The 21,694-nt window shown below is 44.2% G+C and overlaps 1 protein-coding gene across 1 annotated transcript in view; it reads left to right on the top strand.

Moving 5' to 3' along the window:
* Positions 1–16,817, top strand: part of LOC308334868 (SRSF protein kinase 1-like) — a 30,409-nt gene extending 13,592 nt beyond the window's left edge. The window contains exons 9-18 of the mRNA XM_080791747.1: positions 214–239; positions 3,480–3,678; positions 4,045–4,189; positions 4,905–5,053; positions 6,189–6,524; positions 9,916–10,007; positions 10,949–11,056; positions 12,370–12,439; positions 12,850–12,942; positions 13,873–16,817. Coding sequence (XP_080647873.1) covers positions 214–239; positions 3,480–3,678; positions 4,045–4,189; positions 4,905–5,053; positions 6,189–6,524; positions 9,916–10,007; positions 10,949–11,056; positions 12,370–12,439; positions 12,850–12,942; positions 13,873–14,057 — 1,403 coding nt within the window. The 3' untranslated portion in view covers positions 14,058–16,817. The remainder of the gene's footprint in view (positions 1–213; positions 240–3,479; positions 3,679–4,044; positions 4,190–4,904; positions 5,054–6,188; positions 6,525–9,915; positions 10,008–10,948; positions 11,057–12,369; positions 12,440–12,849; positions 12,943–13,872) is intronic.
* Positions 16,818–21,694: the final 4,877 nt, after the last annotated feature.

Below are 21,694 nucleotides of genomic sequence, written 5' to 3'. Positions count from 1 at the left end.
GTAGGGTATTTCAGAAAACTAGCTATGTCAGTGGTTCTCAAACTATTTCATATCAAGGACCCCCAGAATTATCTGTATTTGTCTGCCGAGCCCCCCCCCATCTGAAAATATGTAGTTCCAGGGACCCAGAAGCATTTGAGTTAAAAACGTTGATGTGGGGAAAATGGTATAATTCTCTGATGTTCATATTTCCTCTTCTTGTCTCCTTTACAGTGAGCACGGCACCGACACCCAAACCAGTAAGTCTGTGCTTACACTGTACTTACACTGTACTTACATCTCTACTGAAGAAAAAAAACTATATCTGAGGCAGCATATGTGACCACATTCTACTGAGGGACTGCCATTGCGTTTTATTTTTACTTTTGTTTTTTCATGTCATGTGAAAGCAGGGAATCATAGCTTCAAATTGACATATTGGTTGTTTAGTTTGACCCACCGGTTTTGGAGACATGGCTTCTAGAGTAATGTCTTGCAGAGAAAACAGGCTTGAAAGGTTCACTTCTGTGGTCTCTAACATTACACCTATAGCTACATGTTTAAGCATTTAGTTCATATTTACATGTCTTCTGTGGACTCTAACATTACACCTAGCTACATGTTTAAGCATTTATTTCATATTTACATGTCTTCTGTGGTCTCTAACATTACACCTAGCTACATGTTTAAGCATTTATTTCATATTTACATGTCTTCTGTGGTCTCTAACATTACACCTATAGCTACATGTTTAAGCATTTATTTCATATTTACATGTCTTCTGTGGTCTCTAACATTACACCTAGCTACATGTTTAAGCATTTATTTCATATTTACATGTCTTCTGTGGACTCTAACATTACACCTAGCTACATGTTTAAGCATTTATTTCATATTTACATGTCTTCTGTGGTCTCTAACATTACACCTAGCTACATGTTTAAGCATTTATTTCATATTTACATGTCTTCTGTGGTCTCTAACATTACACCTATAGCTACATGTTTAAGCATTTATTTCATATTTACATGTCTTCTGTGGTCTCTAACATTACACCTAGCTACATGTTTAAGCATTTATTTCATATTTACATGTCTTCTGTGGACTCTAACATTACACCTATAGCTACATGTTTAAGCATTTATTTCATATTTACATGTCTTCTGTGGTCTCTAACATTACACCTATAGCTACATGTTTAAGCATTTATTTCATATTTACATGTCTTCTGTGGTCTCTAACATTACACCTAGCATATTGACATGTCGATTTCAGCTCTGATATTTATTTCAGACATGCTCTAGTATGTGAAGAGTCATTCTGACCTGAGATCAGATTCTAAAATTGTCTTCTAAATCCTGACAGTTTTCTGAAAAAGCTATGTTTCTATGTCAGTCGTTCTTCGATTTTTCAAAAATAGCTGATCTACAAGCTACGAGCTTGTAGATCTGCTATTTTTTTCAATAGCTGAAGCATAACATAATGCTAACACCAAAAGGGGTTCCCGCCCCAAAAATGGGTTAACTCATTTTGGATAAAAGAATAAATAATTTCAATAGTTTTTCTCTCTGGTGAAACGCTGGAGGTTGGCACGGTGGCAGGCTCTCAGTCAAACCTGGTCACATTTTACCACCATGTTACCGTACATTTAACCCATTCTGAACGGGAACCAATTTTGGTGTTAGCATCATGTTGTGCTTTAGCTATTGAAAAATAGCAGATCTACAAGCTCGTAGCGCGCCACTCGGTGGAGCGCTATGAGCTTGTAGATCTGCTATTTTTGAAAAATCGAAGAACGACTGACATTTTTTAGAATCTCTAAACTACTTTTGTTTTTTCATGTCATGTGAAAGCAGGGAATCATAGCTTCAAATTGACATATTGGTTGTTTAGTTTGACCCACCGGTTTTGGAGACATGGCTTCTAGAGTAATGTCTTGCAGAGAAAACAGGCTTGAAAGGTTCACTTCTGTGGTCTCTAACATTACACCTATAGCTACATGTTTAAGCATTTAGTTCATATTTACATGTCTTCTGTGGACTCTAACATTACACCTAGCTACATGTTTAAGCATTTATTTCATATTTACATGTCTTCTGTGGTCTCTAACATTACACCTAGCTACATGTTTAAGCATTTATTTCATATTTACATGTCTTCTGTGGTCTCTAACATTACACCTATAGCTACATGTTTAAGCATTTATTTCATATTTACATGTCTTCTGTGGTCTCTAACATTACACCTAGCTACATGTTTAAGCATTTATTTCATATTTACATGTCTTCTGTGGACTCTAACATTACACCTAGCTACATGTTTAAGCATTTATTTCATATTTACATGTCTTCTGTGGTCTCTAACATTACACCTAGCTACATGTTTAAGCATTTATTTCATATTTACATGTCTTCTGTGGTCTCTAACATTACACCTATAGCTACATGTTTAAGCATTTATTTCATATTTACATGTCTTCTGTGGTCTCTAACATTACACCTAGCTACATGTTTAAGCATTTATTTCATATTTACATGTCTTCTGTGGACTCTAACATTACACCTATAGCTACATGTTTAAGCATTTATTTCATATTTACATGTCTTCTGTGGTCTCTAACATTACACCTATAGCTACATGTTTAAGCATTTATTTCATATTTACATGTCTTCTGTGGTCTCTAACATTACACCTAGCTACATGTTTAAGCATTTATTTCATATTTACATGTCTTCTGTGGTCTCTAACATTACACCTATAGCTACATGTTTAAGCATTTATTTCATATTTACATGTCTTCTGTGGTCTCTAACATTACACCTAGCATATTGACATGTCGATTTCAGCTCTGATATTTATTTCAGACATGCTCTAGTATGTGAAGAGTCATTCTGACCTGAGATCAGATTCTAAAATTGTCTTCTAAATCCTGACAGTTTTCTGAAAAAGCTATGTTTCTATGTCAGTCGTTCTTCGATTTTTCAAAAATAGCTGATCTACAAGCTACGAGCTTGTAGATCTGCTATTTTTTTCAATAGCTGAAGCATAACATAATGCTAACACCAAAAGGGGTTCCCGCCCCAAAAATGGGTTAACTCATTTTGGATAAAAGAATAAATAATTTCAATAGTTTTTCTCTCTGGTGAAACGCTGGAGGTTGGCACGGTGGCAGGCTCTCAGTCAAACCTGGTCACATTTTACCACCATGTTACCGTACATTTAACCCATTCTGAACGGGAACCAATTTTGGTGTTAGCATCATGTTGTGCTTTAGCTATTGAAAAATAGCAGATCTACAAGCTCGTAGCGCGCCACTCGGTGGAGCGCTATGAGCTTGTAGATCTGCTATTTTTGAAAAATCGAAGAACGACTGACATTTTTTAGAATCTCATCTCAGGTCAGAATGGGTTCATCAGACCCAGTGGAAACCTCGTATGAATCTGATCTCAGGTCAGAATGGGTTAATTAATTGGGCCCCCCCCACCCCCCCTCCCCCGCAGGCGGCCAAGATGTCGAAGAACAAGAAGAAGAAGCTGAAGAAGAAGCAGAAGAAACAGGCGGAGCTTCTGGAGAAGAGGATGGAGGACGAGGAGGGGGAGGAGGAGGAGGAGGGGGAGGACCAGGAGATGACCACGGACGACCGCGCCCCCTCGTCGTCAACGGACGCCACATCCGCTACGGCGCAGGACGTCGCCGCAGGTTAGAACCCTAACCCGTATTTAACCCATTTAATAAAAAGTGTCTTAATCTAAATCATGACAATTTTCTGAAAAAAAACAAATTTTTCTATATCTGGACCCTCTCGAAAACGAGATATTGTATCTCAAGGGGTATTATTCCAAGTAAAGAATTTCAATCGTCATATCAGTGGCAGACAGTGTTGTACCCGAACGAACGCGTTCAAAGAACGATAGTGCCCAGGCGGCTTATAGTCCGGAGCGGCTTGTATACGTATATATTTGGGATTTTCCCTAAATTTCAGAGTGTTAATCGTTGACTTAAATTTGTAACGATGACATATCCCTATATGTACAACCATGCTCCCCCCCCCCCCCTCCTCTAAAGGACCCGCGGACCCTCCCCAGCAGAGGCTGGAGGAACGACCACAACAGAAGGAGGAGAAGGAGGAGGACGAAGAGGAGGAGGAGGTGTCGGAGGACAGCCGGATGGAGGTCAACTGTAACGGCCACGTTTCTCCAAGCAGACCAAGGTTAGGATCGTTTTTTGGGATTTTTCATTATAATTTAGTTTTTAGTTAGTTTTGACTTTTTTTTCCTTTTTTCTAATTCAGTTAGTTTTAATTAGTTTTACATTTTTTCCCCCCTGATTCAGTTAGTTTTATTTTATTTTTTAAAGATTTATTTTGCGGCTTACGCCTTTTATTGGTTTTTTGAAGGGACAGACAGTAGGCTGACAGGAAACGGGAGAGAGAGATGGGGGGGGGGGAAGACATGCAGTAAAGGCCGTGTCGGGCTCGGGAGTCGAACCCGCGGCACACTGCGACTGGATGCCCAGACGGTTACGCCACCGCCTGGGCCATTCAGTTAGTTTTTAAAAGCGTGTTTGCTAGTTATTTTTTAGTTTTTTTATTTAAAACGCTAATAGTTTTAGTTTAGTTTGTATTAGTTTTAGTTGTTGTCCTTTTCAACCCTTCACCTGACGGATATAATAATATAATAATTATAATAATATAATGATAATAATAAGACGGATAAAGTATAGTGTAATAAAAACTAATCCGATAAATAAATTGACAAAAAAGAAAAAAACCTAAGGGCATTTTGTCTTTTCAGTTTTTTCAGTTAGTTTTAGTCGTAAACACCGTTTCAGTTTAGTTATCGTTTTTATCTAGTCCTTATGTGGTTGCAGTTAACAAAAATGTTTTCTTTGTTTTTTTAAATAATCACTATAATGACCTTTTGCAGCAGACCACCGGGAGGAGGCCAGGAGGACGAGGAGAGCCAGGCTGGGAGTGGGACCACCACACAGGGGGCCCCTGGCCCCGGGACCCCCACCACAGAGGACCAGCACAATGCCAACCTGCAGGGGGAAGACCCCAAGGACGCTCCACAGAGTAATGACGCTGTTTCCATTTTGTTGACGCTTAACTCACGGTTAATAATGGGATGACTTGACTTGTCCGTAGGCATGTAACGATACGCTCAACTTAGCCCAAACATTTAGAGTCACTCTCGTAGAGGTTTTTTTTTCTTCGATTCTGACGAATCTCTCTACGAGAGTCTAAAAGAGTGACACCCAAATATGGTCGAGGGAGCAACGCCTCAAAATCACCTTACCTTACCTTATGTAAATGCAAAATCTAAGCTGCTTTTTCGTTTGCCCCACTTGTCCGGTGGGTGTGCGTCAAACAATTAAACACCGTAGGACCGTAGTTTTCAATTAAAAAAAAGGTATTTTGATCCACTCTGTCTGGGAATCCTCCATTGTAAATGTGGTAAATGCGCAACAGAACATTTGCCGCGCCCCTAGCGGCCAGGGTTCTCTTGTGCATTTACAATGGAGAGAAAACCAAGATGGCCGCCAGATTCCGAGACAAGAGTATGGACAAGAGTGGATCAAAATACCATTGTTTTTATTGAAAACTACCGTCCTACGGTGTTTAATTGGTGCCGCACACCCACCGGACAAGTGGGGCAAAGGAAAAAGCAGCTTAGATTTAGCATTTGTACAACAAGGTAAGAGTGATTTAGAGGTACAAACGTTAATCCCTCGACCATATTTGGGTGTCACTCTTTTAGACTCTCGTAGAAAGATTGGTCAGAATCTGAAAAATAAACCTCTACGAGAGTCTAAATGTTCGGGCTACACTCAACTCACGATACGATACGTATCACGATATGAGGTTCACGATATTTTCAACACAATTATTTTCCAGACAAATGCCCGAAAAATCTTCCACCCAAGCTTTTTTCACAATTTTTTTATTTAACTTCATTGCAAAAGTATAGCATTACTTAAAATTACTTAGTTTCTGTGCAACAACTGTAAACATGCTTTCATGTTTAAACCTAGCTCGAGTTAATATTTCTTCATTTCTTTGATGGCATCTTATATGTATACCTATTTGACGGTGCAGAAACATCTTAAGATTATTTATTTTTTTGTGAAAATCGATACATATTGTGGTGATATATATGGATATAGGATATATGGTTACATGCCTACTTGTCCGGTTGCCACTTTGACAGGTTTAGTCCCGGGCAGCGCCACAGACCGTCAGACCACCTGCAACGGAATACCGGACCCAGACCCCGAGGACCAGAACCACCCTCCTCCTCCTCCTCCTACTCAGGGTGTCCACTCGGTCAGCCGAGGTCCAGGGGAGAAGGAGAAGACCAAGGAGGAGGAGGCCATGGAGATGGATGGAGATGGAGATGGAGATGGGACCAGAGGAGATGCTGAAGACCAGGAGAGGACCAGAGGAGACCAGGAGAGGACCAGAGGAGGTGATAAAGACCAGGAGAGGACCAGAGGAGACAAGGACAGGACCAGAGGAGGTGCTGAAGATCAGGAGAGGCCCAGTGGTAAGGAAAGGAAAGGTACTATTTTTACCCAGGGTAACTGAACTAAGGAAAGGAAAGGTACTATGTTTACCCTGCAGGGTAACTGGGCTAAGGAAAGGAAAGGTACTATGTTTACCCAGGGTAACTGGACTAAGGAAAGGAAAGGTACTATGTTTACCCAGGGTAACTGGACTAAGGAAAGGAAAGGTACTATGTTTACCCAGGGTAACTGGACTAAGGAAAGGAAAGGTACCATGTTTACCCAGGGTAACTGGACTAAGGAAAGGAAAGGTACTATGTTTACCCAGGGTAACTGGACTAAGCTCAAGAACTTGTTTACAGCCAGGCCCTGCTCATATAGAACATTTCATGGTAGGGGTTCAATGCCTTGCTCAAAGGGCACTTCAGTGGTGGTCATTTTAACGTGCCAGTCCGGGGATACGAACTATAGCGACCTTCCGATGTCAAGACCGCTCCGCAAACCGTTCGGCCTGGTGAGCAGGGTTGATTCCGTCGACTAAAACTAAGACGAAAAATGTTCGTCCACTACCTTTTTTTCACTGACGAAAACACTAAATGAAAACTAAGCTATGATGACTAAAACTGAGACTAAATATGCCGTTTTGTCAACAAATACAAACTAGACTAAAATGTTAGGAAGGGACTATAGTGGACAAGAGATCCAGTACAAGTCATTTTACACTTGGATGCAAGCTGCGACGCGTTGTGAGCTTGTAGAAATCAACTGTAGATCAAATCTTATGACATTTAGTCGACTGAAACTAGACTAACACTAAAACATTCCAGGTGACTGAAATGTGACTAAAACTGAACGGAAGCTATTCAAGAGACTAAAACTAAAATCTAAATGTCCTGCCACAAGCAACACTGTTGGTGAGTGACCAGAAAGGGGGGGGGGGGGGGGTGGATGTTGTTCACTGCTATTGATTTGGGGGAATTGAACACATTTTGGAATTGTCAATAAAAAAAAAAACTAGAAGCTCTCGCTCTCTAGTGGCATGGGGAAAAAAGGTGTAACCTGTAGAATGGTGTTTTCTTTACCGTTCATGTTAGCCCCATATGTGCCCTCTCCCTACGCTCCGAGATACAGAATGAGCACTAGGGAGAGGGCACATATGGGGCTACCGTTCATGTATGCTCTGCGGGCGGCGGCAGCAGCAGCAGCAGCTGTAGGCTATTTTGTCACGATCGCGTTAATGAAGCCAAACGCTACACGCTACCGGTACAGGATTATTATTTCATGTCAAAATGAAAAGATGATGTTATCCAGGTAGGACAATATTAGCCATGGAGGTTCCATCATGTTTCAGGGCTAGGACAATATAGAACGCATAGGTCTATTATTATCATCACAGCAGCAGTTTGGCACATCATCAGAATACAATCTGCATTACCTTCCACGTGAACCTCCTCCTCCTCCTCCTCCTCCTCCTCCAACAACTCGATAATGTTCTCATGTTAGTTTGTTACCTATTTTCTAAGCCATGCAAATAAACAACAACCCGCACTGAGCGGAGACGGAGAGGTTCAAGCTTAACCAGAAACAGGACAGTCATTGTTGCGTCAGCACGGATGTAGCCTCGGAAACCCAGACGTTTTATTTCCAGCACGAGGGGGGGATATCGTTTAGGGATAAAGTTTGCGCGCTTCTATCTGTTACTTCTCTGACACAGCTCGCAGTACAAACTTCAACACGGCGCGCTGAGAGCCACATGTGTGCTGCAGTTGGTTTTTAATTAACCCATTCTGACCGGGAACCAATTTTGGTGTTCTAAGCTTTGTTATGCTTTAGCTATTGAAAAATAGCAGATCTACAAGCTCATAGCGCGCCACCGAGTGGCGCGCTACGAGCTTGTAGGTCTGCTATTTTTGAAAAATCGAAGAACGACTGACATTTTTAGAATCTGATCTCAGGTCAGAATGGGTTGATCAGACCTAGTGTGTGTCCAGTGGAAACCTCGTATGAATCTGATCTCAGGTCAGAATGGGATAAGGGCGCGTTCTGAATGCAATGCAAACTAATAGGCGAGTGCACTCTGGTGCACATACTGTATGCAAAGGGAAAGAATGACTTCTGTCCGTGACAATAATCAATGCTACAGTTTGAATTATGTACACACGCGCACACATAGAGCAAAAAATATGATATGATTTTTTTATTTCAACTTTTGACTTCTCATAATCTGAATCGACTCGTGTTAATGAAGTCGATAAATCGATCGATATATATATATATATATATATATATATATATATATATATATATAAACATAAATTACATAATGGGTAGGTATACAACTAGTCGACTAGGCAACTAGTCCACTAGTAAAAATGACTAGAAGTGAATGTCTCTGTTTGATGACGTTGCGTAGAGTGGTCCTAATGGTTCTAAAGGAGGTGGCTGAAATGTGCCTGAATAATGTGTTTTATATTAACTGTACATTATGTGAGGACATCGAGGGCGGGAAGGATAATAATAATATAACTTTATTTGTATAGCACCTTTCATGACATGAAATGCAGCTCAAAGTGCTTTACAGAACAATGGAGAATAAAAGCAAGGCAACAACATTAAAAACAAGCAGTAATGCAATACAGTGAGGACATGAATAACAAAACAAAAAAAAGATCAATTAAAAGCAATGTTGTAGAAGTGGGTCTTGAGCTGAGCTTTAAAAATGTCTACAGAGGCTGCCTGTCGAAGGTACAGTGGGAGTTTGTTAAACTACAGAGGCTACCTGTCGAAGGTACAGTGGGAGTTTGTTAAACTACAGAGGCTACCTGTCGAAGGTACAGTGGGAGTTTGTTAAACTACAGAGGCTACCTGTCGAAGGTACAGTGGGAGCTTGTTAAACTACAGAGGCTGCCTGTCGAAGGTACAGTGGGAGCTTGTTCCATGCCGACGGCCCGTAGAAGCAAAAAGCTGCTTCCCCGTATTTTTTAGTTGCCATTTTTTTTAGGCAAAGCGAGCAGGCCAGCAGTGGAAGACCTTAGGAGGCGGTTTGGGACATATTTAGGCAGGCAGTCATGTAGGTAGGAAGGTGCGAGACCATTGAGAGCTTTATACACAAGTAAAATAATTTTAAAATCAATCCTAAAATCAATCCTAAAAAAGGGCATTTATTTACAAAGATACACAAAGTTAAGAGGTGGCGATTGCCGGGGCAGATACGCTGCTCTGACGTACTGAGAGTCCCACATGAGACAGTCAGGTTGGGTTAGTATGTCGGACCAAAGACATGCACCTGCGATTGCCCGACACACACACACACGCGCGCACACACTCTTCTCACCATTTCTCCTTGTCTGTCTGTCTGTCTGTCTGTCTGTCTGTCTGTCTGTCTGTCTGTCTGTCTGTCTGTCTGTCTGTCTGTCTGTCTGTCTGCATCAGATTCAGGCAGCCTATTGGTCCATCCCCTGGATCCTCTCAATGCTGACAAACTGCAGGTCAAGATTGCTGACCTGGGCAACGCCTGCTGGGTGGTGAGTAAGGGGGGGTGAAACCACTCCCTCTGCTGGACAACATTTATACAGAACATGTGGTTAGTCAGGGGTTTCATGTCAAAGACCCCCCGAGTGAATGTGTTTGTTTCAGGGACCCCCATCTGGGAGCCCATATGTGACCGGGTCCAATGCTTTGTGGTCATCGTTCTGTTTTTTTACAGATATTAAAGTACCGAATCACAAGCTCACAACGCGGCGCGATTACGTCGTGAGCTTGTAGATCGGCTATTTTCAGCACGCAACCACGGTTTAAAATCACCACCCTTTCAAGGCCTGCCCAATATAATCTCTCATAACAATCAAAACAACTGTTAGATTTAGTCGACTAAAACTAGACTATAACCTTTTTTAGATGACTGAAATATGACTGATGCCTATAGAACAGGGGTGGGCAACTTTGACGATGGAGAGGGCCACTATATTTCCACACTCACTCCCTAGGGCCATATATTACTGTTGTAGCAAAAATAGTCGATCTACAAGCTCTTTTGAGCTTGTAGATCGGCTATTTTTGCTATATTCGAATTGGAAATCCTGAAAATTAAAATGTTTATGTCATTTCAAATGCCTTTAATCATACGTGTGTTGAGCATTGAGCTACTAATTTAGACTGAAGTAATTAAAGCAGGTCTGCATGTTGTGGAATTGTAAACAGCTGAAACCAAATATTATATCAGTGTTCTGATATTAACCCTGAGGGCCACATTAAGTGAAGGTGGGGGCCTCATGTGGCCCCCGGGCCGCCAGTTGCCCAACCCCTGCTCTAGAACTATATCAAAATGTTGTTGTCTTAGAATGAACACTGCTCTGATTGGACGCTCCCCCTCCCCTGTGTGGTCTGATTGGTCGCTCCACCCCTCCCCTGTGTGGTGTGATTGGTCGCTCCCCCCCTCCCTCCCCTTGTCTGGTCCTCCAATCAGCACAAGCACTTTACAGACGACATCCAGACCCGACAGTATCGTTCTCTGGAGGTTCTGATGGGCGCCGGTTACAGCACGCCCGCCGACATCTGGAGCACGGCGTGCATGGTACGTACGCACACACACACGCGCACACACGCACACACACACGCACGCACGCGCACGCACGCACGCAAGACACTGAACCCCTAATTGCTCCTGATGTGCAGGTTGGTGCCTTGCATGGTTTCCGCCGCCATCGGTGTATGAATGTAGTGCACACTTAGGGTTGGGATCCGTTTGGATTTGAACGGTTCCGGATCCTTCCCGGATCCCTCTTTAACGGTTCCGGTTCCTAACGGTTCCCTTAACGGATCCCAATATAATTTTTTTCCCCCTTTTTGTCTGACATAGATTATGCTTATATTATAACTAACCTAACCAAGTACATAATAAACACAAATTCATTCATTCAAATTATTGAAAATGCACTTTACAATTATGAGGGGGCACTATTATTTTAATTTCACCACCACCAGCTAGCCACCACAACAATATCATTGTTGCAATTTGTACTGTATATTGCAATTTGCTGTATATTAAATACAGTACACATTGCAATAATGATATTGTTGTGGTGACAAATGTTGTCATTAATGTTCAGATTAATTTAATATGAAGGACCCCTTACCCTAATGGAAACAAATAGTGCTTTCTTGGATTATAAAATCCTTTTAGCAGACCTTGTATTGAACTGTAGGCTACGCTCCTGTGCTTTTTTCTGCAAACTGTTTATAAAGTAATCAATCTATGGAGGTATATGCACCTAAACGCTGGGCTCTCAACAGTCACGCGATTAATTTAGAGACAAATCAAAAGCAGTTGAGTTGCTTATACGTTGTAAAAAATAAGTGCAGACAAATTGATTTGGCGTGATTCATAACATATCAGACAGAAAGACGTCGAGACATTGGCGTTCTAAATGAACACCATTAACAACAGTTGTACAATACGCCTAATGAAAAGCTCTGTAGACCTTAGTAGTTTTTATTTTCTAACGTTGCTAATGCTAGCCTGGGGAAAGTGAACCAGCCTCGTCCCCCACCGCCTGTAGTGGAGCAGCGGGGGGAGAGCGGTCACGGCTTTCCGCATGGCTCACAAACACGATGTGCCTATAGATTAATCTCGTGAGTCGTGGACTCGTTACGCATATTGATTTTGAGATGTTTCCTCAATGTGGACGTGGTGCAACTGGTACAAGTTGCAACAACCTCTGCAGGGAACTCTAGCGTCGCATTTATTGGACTTTGCGTGCTCAGCCTCAGAGTAATTTCCCTCTCTGTTAACCACACTTTGGAGATCTCTTCGACATATTTGTCCCACTGGCTCGGCGGAGCTAAATGACGACTGATGAGATACGCGTTTCTGTTTTCTCTCCTCAGGCGTTTGAACTGGCGACAGGAGACTATCTGTTTGAGCCCCATTCTGGAGAGGACTACTGTAGAGATGAAGGTGTGTGTGTGTGTGTGTGTGTGTGTGTGTGTGTGTGTGTGTGTGTGTGTGACAGTCTGCTCTGCTGTCTGCACTGCACAGACTGTCTGCACAACAGTGACGCTGTGATGTTGGGTAGCTGTGGAAACCCCTGCCAATGTGGACTAGCTGCCTGTCTGTCTGTCTGTCTGCCTTTCCCTTTTTGGGGGGCTGGGTACCCCAAATTACAGCGAAATTAAAACAAAATACGGCAATTATTTTCCGGCCGCGTGGCTTAGCCGCGCGTCCGAAATGCACCTGAAAATGTGTCTAGCCCGGGGGCCCTTGGGAGGGTGAGTCCGGCCCTGAGCACCACTAGCCCTCGTGTAACTCCAGATGTTTTCTAAAACTAAATAGTTGTATTGTTGTCATTGTATGTTTCTCCTGTCTAGACCACATAGCGCTGATCATTGAGCTGCTGGGTAAAGTTCCAAGGAAGCTGATCTTATCAGGGAAATACTCCAAAGAGTTCTTCACCAAGAAAGGTACTCTCTCCCTCTCCCTCTCCCTCTCCCTCTCCCTCTCCCTCTCCCTCTCCCTCTCCTCTCTCTCTCTCTCTCTCTCTCTCTCTCTCTCTCTCTCTCTCTCTCTCTCTCTCTCTCTCTCTCTCTCCCCCTCTCTATCTCTCTCTCTCTCTCAGCACGTTTTTAATGTCTTCTACATCCTGACAGTTTTCTGAAAAAAATATGTTTCTATGTCAGTCGTTCTTCGATTTTTCAAAAATAGCAGATCTACAAGCTCGTAGCGCGCCACTCAGTGGCCCGCTATGAGCTTATAGATCTGCTATTTTTAAACTACTTTAAAAAAACGTCAGGCCTAAAATGGCTTAACACTTTTAGTGCCGGAAGTGCATCAAACTAGGAGCTCTGGGGTGCCGGAGTTGTCTGATCGCTTTTACTCTGAAAGCCATGAACCGGAAACACTTTCCTAAAAAAGTTGACTTTACAAATTGACCTAAACATCCCGATCATTTTAATTTATACGATATATGATCCAAAAAGCGTTTATATTTTGCGGGAGAGACGGATGAGGAGCAGAAATGAAGCGCCAGCATATCGATCCGTTCATCACCACGGAGAGCGCCCTGGATCAGGAGATACGAGTCATTCTTTCCGCCGCGCTAACATGCAAGTCAATGACAAGCTAATAATTGCACAGAGCGTTAGCATACGGCAAGAGAAAAGCGAAATGCCAAAAAAAAAAAAAAGTAATTATTCTGAATATTCTTATCTCGCCCCGTATCTTTGAGGGTGCGCTAGGACGGCCACACACGTCCAAAGCACCTCTCGGTTCGAATCCTTATGACGGCCTGAGGTGTCCAATGTAAAAATTGTGTGTTAATGATGTGACCGAGTCAGAGTCATAAGAGTCACCTGTTTGTTGTTGTTTCCTTCCTCTCTGCCGCCGCCCTGCAGGCGAGCTGCGGCACATCACCAAGCTGAAGCCGTGGGGTCTGGCCGACGTCCTGACGGAGAAGTACGAGTGGGCGCGCGAGGAGGCGGCGTGCTTCAGCACCTTCCTGCTGCCCATGTTGGACCTGGTGTCTGAGAGGAGGGCCACGGCCGCCCAGTGCCTCAACCACCCCTGGCTGGGCTCCTAGAAACACACACACACACAGTACTGTACCCCCCACGTACCACCCCCCCACCCCTGTCACACCTATAGAGCGTCACAGTCCCGCCCCCTCAGGTTGTACTGTACCCCCCCCCCCCCGTCACACCAATACCACCTACCACCCTTAAGCCAAAATCCATTACCCAAAATCTCTGCCACTCACTCACTCACTCACTCACACTCGGTCACTCCAGCATGGAAAATCATGGTGAAATTGGTGACCTGCTGAAATATGTGACCATCTTGTGGTCTTCACAAAACTTACATGGAGGCGTTTAAATACGTGGACTAAGTACCGCTAGGTTGAACTCTGCTAATGAACAAACTGCAATGATTTATGTTCGGACATTGACATTATGTGATTGTCTACACGATTGTGACATATTTCAGCAGGTCACCAATTTCATCGTAACACCACCATGCTGGAGTGACAGAGTGTGAGTGAGCGAGTGGCCGAGATTTGGGGTATTGGAATTTGGCTATAGAGTATATATATGAATAGAGACACCCGAGTTCTCCTTCCATCGTCTTGCTTTAAGTTTGCTCAAAAGCGCTGAAATGAGGCGATTTCAACTCCTCCTTCTGCGGGTGCATTCTGGGATGGATTCATAAGGTGTCACACCTATAGAGAGTCGCAGTCCCGCCCCCCCCCCCCTCAAGAGAGACCCGGAAAATAAATCGCCGTTCATTTTCCCTCATAGACTTTTCAGAAAGTATTTATTTAAAGACGTTTTTTTTTTCTGTTTATTATGATTTTTGGCATAAAAGCATTTCAGTAGAAGTGATTAACCAGAAAATTACAGATCAGACAACAAATTGCAAAAAAAACATACATACAAGAGACTTACAATAAAAGGAGACGAAACATAACTCAAAGAAAAAAGACAAAAACAATAAAATACTAACTGACAAGGCTGATGACTACACGGCACGGCACTCCGAGGACAGAAACAACATCACTATCAATTATTCTAAAAAACATTTCTGATATGGAAAATAAGACATGCATACATGTGTTTAAAGACGTTTGTACGCCGCTGGACAAAGACAACTCTTGTTGTGACAAATCATGACAATAAACACGATGTTTTGGGCCGATCAAATCATTAGAAAGTAGAAAAAAAGGCAGGTTATACACAACACTTTTTTTGTTGTTTTTCTTCTTATTTGATCGTCCCCAAAACATTGTGTTCATTGTCATGATTTGTCACGATCACGAGTTGGCTTTGTCCGCGGCGTAACCGTCTTTAATTAAATACTTTAGGAAAAGCCTATGGAGAAAAATGAATGGAGAACCATTTCCTGGGGCCACTCGTTGTTCTGAAAGTGGCCCCCTCAGTGGCCCCCTCAGGTTGTACTGTACCCCCCCCCCCCCCCCCCCCTGTCACACCAATACCACCTACCACCCTTAGAGTATATATATGAATAGAGACGGGACCCGAGTTCTCCTTCCATCCTCTTGCTTTATAAGTTTGCTCAAAAAGCGCTGAAAGAAATGAGGCGATTTCACAACTCCTCCTTCTGCGGGTATATAGGAACAGAGTGCATTCTGGGATGGGATTTGCATCCCCAAAAACACATGAGCGACGCGCTGCCGTTGAACGTGCACGAACGAACACCCACGAACGTGCGTCCGTCGTGAACGTGCACAATGACAGTCAAACGGACCAGCGCGTTCATGTGTTTGGGGCCCATGTTGCAATAACCAAATTTGGCCTCAGGGTTTCCTCTGGGTGCCGTATGCTCTATTCATATATACTCTTAAGGTACCACCCCCCCTCCCCCCCTCAGGTTGTACTGTACCCCCCCCCCCGCCCCGTCACACCTATACCACGTGCCACCGCGGTATAGTGGTCCTTTAAGAAGATAACGTGCAACGCTACGCCAGCCCCATTGGATACTGGATGTGATGTAATAAACCGACACAACGCACCGTCTGCCGTGTCTCACGACAGACGGCGGAGGCGCTTTGTCTCGTTCGTGGCCTGCAAGTATTCGCTCAGCATCGGCATGCAGGTGCTCAGAAGATGCGCACGCACACACACACACACACACGCACACACATACACTCACACGCACACGTACACACACACACTCAAGACACTGGCTGCTGATATCCTGGTTCAGGATACCGACTGGTAATAGAAGAAGGATGTTATAATCGGGGGAATTCTATTGATTCCTTTTGTTTACTATAATTATAAGCAGGATTTGGACTTATTCGCTTTTTTTTCTTTCTTCATTTTCTTCAGCTGTCTCTTTTCTTTCTATATTTTTTAGTATGACTTCCGTTCTCCCGTTCTGATTATTATCCTACCGGACTTGTTGAGTCGAGGGTAAATTTCGCCGAGTCGACGACACACTAAACACTAAACCAACGTTTTCTTTTAGATATCGGTGAATTAAATGAAATGTATTTTCATCCGACTGTCATGACGGTACCAGGTTGATGGTACCAGGTCGATGGTACCAGGTTGATGGTACCACCCGTTGGGGCTATTTGGGCGCTCTCTCGAACCCATTCTGACCTGAGATCAGATTCTAAAAATGTACTTCTACATCCTGACACTTTTCTGAAAAAAAGCTATGTTTCTATGTCGGTCGTTCTTCCATTTAAAAAGAAATAGCAGATCTACAAGCTCGCAGCGCGCCACTCGGTGGCACGCTGCTAGCTTGAGGATCAACATGATATTTTCTTTCTTTATTTTTAATAACTAGACCTGTACGTCCCCGTCAGTCACCTAACATGAGCTTTTGTTTTCTTTTTAAAATAAAAATAAAATATCAGCATTGTCTCTCTTCAAAGACGTACATGGCACAATATATTGGGGGTTGGGGGGGGGGGGTGGGGGGGATCCAAAAACCGGATCAAACGGAACCAGAATCAGAATCCGTTCCATGTGTTCCATGTGTCCTCCCGGTGCCGTTTGAATGACAAAGACATTAAACATTCCTGGATTACAGTACTTCAGCGAGCAAACTTTTGCCTCATGGCTGCCAATAATCTTTTATGGGGGTCCCTGGCATATCTCTTCAAATGGGGGTCCAAGAACCACCGGTATATAGTGTACCAAAAGAGTTCTCTCTCTGTCTGTCTCTCTCTTTCTGTCTCTGTCTGTCTCTCTGTCTGGCACTGTGTCTCTCTTGTCTCTCTCTCTCTCTGTGTGTGTCTCTCTCTCTCTCTGTCTCTCTCTCTCTCTCTCTGTCTCTCTCTGTCTCTCTGTCTCTCTCTCTCTCTGTCTCTCTCTCTCTCTCTCTCTCTCTCTCTCTGTCTCTCTGTGTGTCTCTCTCTCTCTCTCTCTCTCTCTCTCTCTCTCTGTGTGTGTCTCTCTCTGTCTCTCTCTCTCTCTGTCTCTCTCTCTCTGTCTCTCTCTCTCTGTCTCTGTCTCTCTCTCTCTGTCTCTCTCTCTGTCTCTCTGTGTGTCTCTCTCTCTCTCTCTCTCTCTGTCTCTCTCTCTCTGTCTCTCTCTCTCTCTCTCTCTCTCTCTACACTGGTCACAGCCCGGGTGAAGCTCGTTCTCTGAGCCGGTCTATAGTTTGGGTTCGTTAGAATAAACTGACTGATGAACTGAATAAAATGCCTTGATGAACGTTTTTGGTGAATGTCCCTAAATTAAGGCGGAGTCAGTCGCAGCTTATTTCCATAATGCTGCCCATGTTGAGACACTGAGCTTCATTAATTATTAAAGCTTATTTCCATAATGTTGAACACTGAGCTTTATTAAATGCTCTTTTGGAGTTCTGTTCCTTTTGACATGCTTGAACCTTTAGAACCGTTTCTAGAAGTTTAAACTGATTTATTTTCTTTTTGCCAGGTCTGGAGCTTGATCATAATTAATTAATTATCATAATTAACATGATCATAATTAACAGGCTTCTGGATATTGAGGTAAATCTATTTTGCAAAGAGCATGTACCGTTCAGCAGAAATCACCTCCTCTGTGCCACCAGCAGAGGGCGGTGCGGTGCCACACAGCCACACAGCATGCCAGCAGTGTGCATTGACGTTATAACGGAGACTAATGATGAATCTGTCACCAATAACTCACGGTTCAATAATAAGGTGCTCTTTATTGTTGGGATCACACAGGAGGCCTCAACCCATTCTGACCTGAGATCAGATTCTACAACATGTCTTCTAAATCACTGACTGACTCGTCTGACTGCATACTGAGACTGTACTTTTAAAACGGTGCGACACCTCGTTTCTATGGAAACGGCCACGGGGAAAGGAAGGAGAGATGCTGAGATAGCAAAACGAATCCTCTTTGTGCGACATTGACATTGAGAGCTTGTAGATCGGACATTTTCAATAGATTTTCTACACATTTTGAACATGGGAATTTTTATTAGTAGGCCTACTTTAAGTACATTTTGATGCCGATACTTTTGTACTTTTACTCAAGTACATTTTCAATTCCGTATACTTTTACTTGTAACGGAGGAGTAGTTCTAAATTGCAGCATTGGTACTTTTACTTAAGTAAAACAATTGAGTATACTTTTTTTCCACCACTGTAAATCACATCATATTCTCATAAAAGACACACACACACACACGCACACACACACACGCACGCACACACACACGCACACACACACACACCTGCTCTCTCGTATAGACATGAGATCTGGCTCCATTCTGTGGGAGGAAATTGCATCTCGGTCGCAGCGTAACTTGATTATGGAGGGAAGAGGGCGACAACACTTAATAAAGGTAAGTGCATTGACATGCAGAAGCACACATGCATGAACTGTAGTCACGCACACACACACACTCACTCACACACACACACACACGCACACACACACACACACGCACACTCACGCACACAGCTGCAGACTAGTCCTATAAGCAGATTACAGGTACATAAACCAGCTGCTGTCAGATATACTCATTGAAAACTCAGTTATGGGAAATATACCTTTTTGTGCTCATGTCTGTCCACCTGGTGGCTAAACTGAGACACCTCATAAAGAAATAATATTTTGTATTTATTTTTATCTTTATTAATTTGTTTGTGCCCAACCCTCATAGGTTTATATAAGACACCCTTTCACAATTACATTTACAGCATGTTTACATTACATAATTCATTTAATTACATCCACTGCAATCTGTCTGTCTGTCATATGGAACCAAATGGACCCTTATGGGTCTGTAACTCTCGGTGTACAAATTGAACCAAATTGACGTTTTAAAAAGTCTATATGCGGGAAAAATGTAATGGGAAATTCTCTTCTGGTGCCCTCGCAGGAGGCGGGGCCGGTCTGCAACGCTCTATATAACTGAATCAATGACTGTATATCTCTCTCTCTCTCTCTGTCTCTCTCTCTCTGTCTCTCTCTCTCTCTCTCTCTCTCTCTCACGCCTCCAGGCTATAGTAGTATTGCTGCTGAAGTGGGCTGTGTCCCCGTGGTCGCTCGGTTCACGGTCACAGCTCGGTGTGTGCCCCCGTCAGTCAGACAGTCTAGCGGAGGTCCCATCGCTGCACGCCTGCACGCCCGCCTGGGAGGAAGGAGAGACTGAGGAGAGGAGGAGGGGAGGAGAGGAGGATGGAGAGACTGAGGAGAGGAGGAGGGGAGGATGGAGAGACTGAGGAGAGGAGGAGGGGAGGAGAGGAGGATGGAGAGACTGAGGAGAGGAGGAGGGGAGGAGAGGAGGATGGAGAGACTGAGGAGAGGAGGAGGGGAGGATGGGAGGAGAGGAGGATGGAGAGACTGAGGAGAGGAGGAGGGGAGGATGGAGAGACTGAGGAGAGGAGGATGGGAGGAGAGGAGGATGGAGAGACTGAGGAGAGGAGGAGGGGAGGACAGGAGGATGGAGAGACTGAGGAGAGAGGACAGGAGAGGAGGGTGGCTGGCTGGCTGGCTGGCTGGCTGGCTGGCTGGCTGGCTGGCTGGCTGACTGACTGACTGACTGGTTGGCTGGCTGGCTGGCTGGCTGGCTGGCTGGCTGGCTGGCTGTCTGGCTGGCTGGCTGGCTGGCTGTCTGGCTGGCTGTCTGGCTGGCTGTCTGGCTAGCTGGCTGTCTGGCTGGCTGGCTGTATGGCTGGCTGTCTGTCTGGCTGGCTTGCTGGCTGGCTGTCTGGCTGGCTGGCTGTATGGCTGGCTGTCTGTCTGGCTGGCTGGCTGGCTGGCTGTATGGCTGGCTGGCTGGCTGGTTGGCTGGTTGGCTTGCTGGCTGGCTGGCTGGCTGCTCTAAATTGGAACGTGCATGTATGTATCACTCAATTCTTCCCTTTCCACTTCACTAACTCTGCTCTCTGATCTTTCTGCATGTGTGTGTGTATGTGTGCGTGCGTGCATGCGTGTGTGTGTGACATCCACAAAAAAAGCTATGTGTGTGTGTGTGTGTGCAAGCGTGCTCAACCATTTACACACTGCCCACCCCCTCACATGCACGCACACACACACACACACGTACGCACACACGTATCCCGTTGCCTTTAAGAAAGACCTGAAGTCGATTCTACAAAATGCCTTTTTTAATTTATCAGTATCGTTCTATCAAGAACTAGCTTAAACCCCATTTTGGGCGGGAACCCCTTTTGGTATGTTAGCATCATGTTATGCTTTAGCTATTGAAAAATAGCAGATCTACAAGCTCATAGCGCGCCACCGAGTGGCGCGCTATGAGCTTGTAGGTCTGCTATTTTTGAAAAATCGGCAAGAACGACTGACATAGAAACTGTCTGTCTGTCTGCCTGTACGTCTGTCTGCCTGTATGTCTGTCTGTCTGTCTGCCTGTATACGTCTGTCTGCCTGTCTGTCTGTCTGCCTGTCTGTCTGTCTGCCTGTACGTCTGTCTGCCTGTACGTCTGTCTGCCTGTACGTCTGTCTGCCTGTACGTCTGTCTGCCTGCCTGTCTGTCTGCCTGTATACGTCTGTCTGCCTGTACGTCTGTCTGCCTGTACGTCTGTCTGCCTGTCTGTCTGTCTGTCTGTCTGCCTGTATACGTCTGTCTGCCTGTCTGTCTGTCTGCCTGTACGTCTGTCTGCCTGTACGTCTGTCTGTCTGCCTGTACGTCTGTCTGTCTGCCTGTACGTCTGTCTGCCTGTCTGTCTGTCTGTCTGCCTGTACGTCTGTCTGTCTGCCTGTACGTCTGTCTGCCTGTCTGTCTGTCTGCCTGTATACGTCTGTCTGCCTGACAGCAGTAGCGACACTCATTTCCACGACATACCTGGACTTCCTCTCTGGGTTTGATCCTGTATAAGTTATTCTCTTCACAGCCTGCAGTGAGACGGCAAAATGGAGTCCTTTCCTCTCTCTCTCTCTCTCTCTCTCTTGCATAATCCCGAATGTTTCTTTTTTTACCCTCCTTTTCTTTAATCACGGTGAAGAATGGGGAATCAGCTTACAGGCCGAGTATAGGAACTGTGTGTGTGTGTGTGTGTGTGTGTGTGTGTGTGAGAGGGATTACAGAGAAACATCAAAGAAACCTGGAGGAATACATTAGTGGGAATATCGTCTTCCATCCCGGCTATGACTCTGTCTCTCTCTCTCTGACTCTGACTCTATGACTCTGACTCTCTCTCTCTGACTCTGACTCTATGACTCTGTCTCTCTCTCTCTGACTCTGACTCTATGACTCTGACTCTCTCTCTCTGACTCTGACTCTATG

Source organism: Protomyctophum bolini (assembly GCF_963924005.1).
Source record: "Protomyctophum bolini genome assembly, chromosome: 2".
Taxonomy (NCBI): Eukaryota; Metazoa; Chordata; class Actinopteri; order Myctophiformes; family Myctophidae; genus Protomyctophum; species Protomyctophum bolini.
The sequence above is the reverse complement of the archived record's forward strand: the minus strand, read 5'-3'. Positions and strand labels throughout refer to the sequence as shown.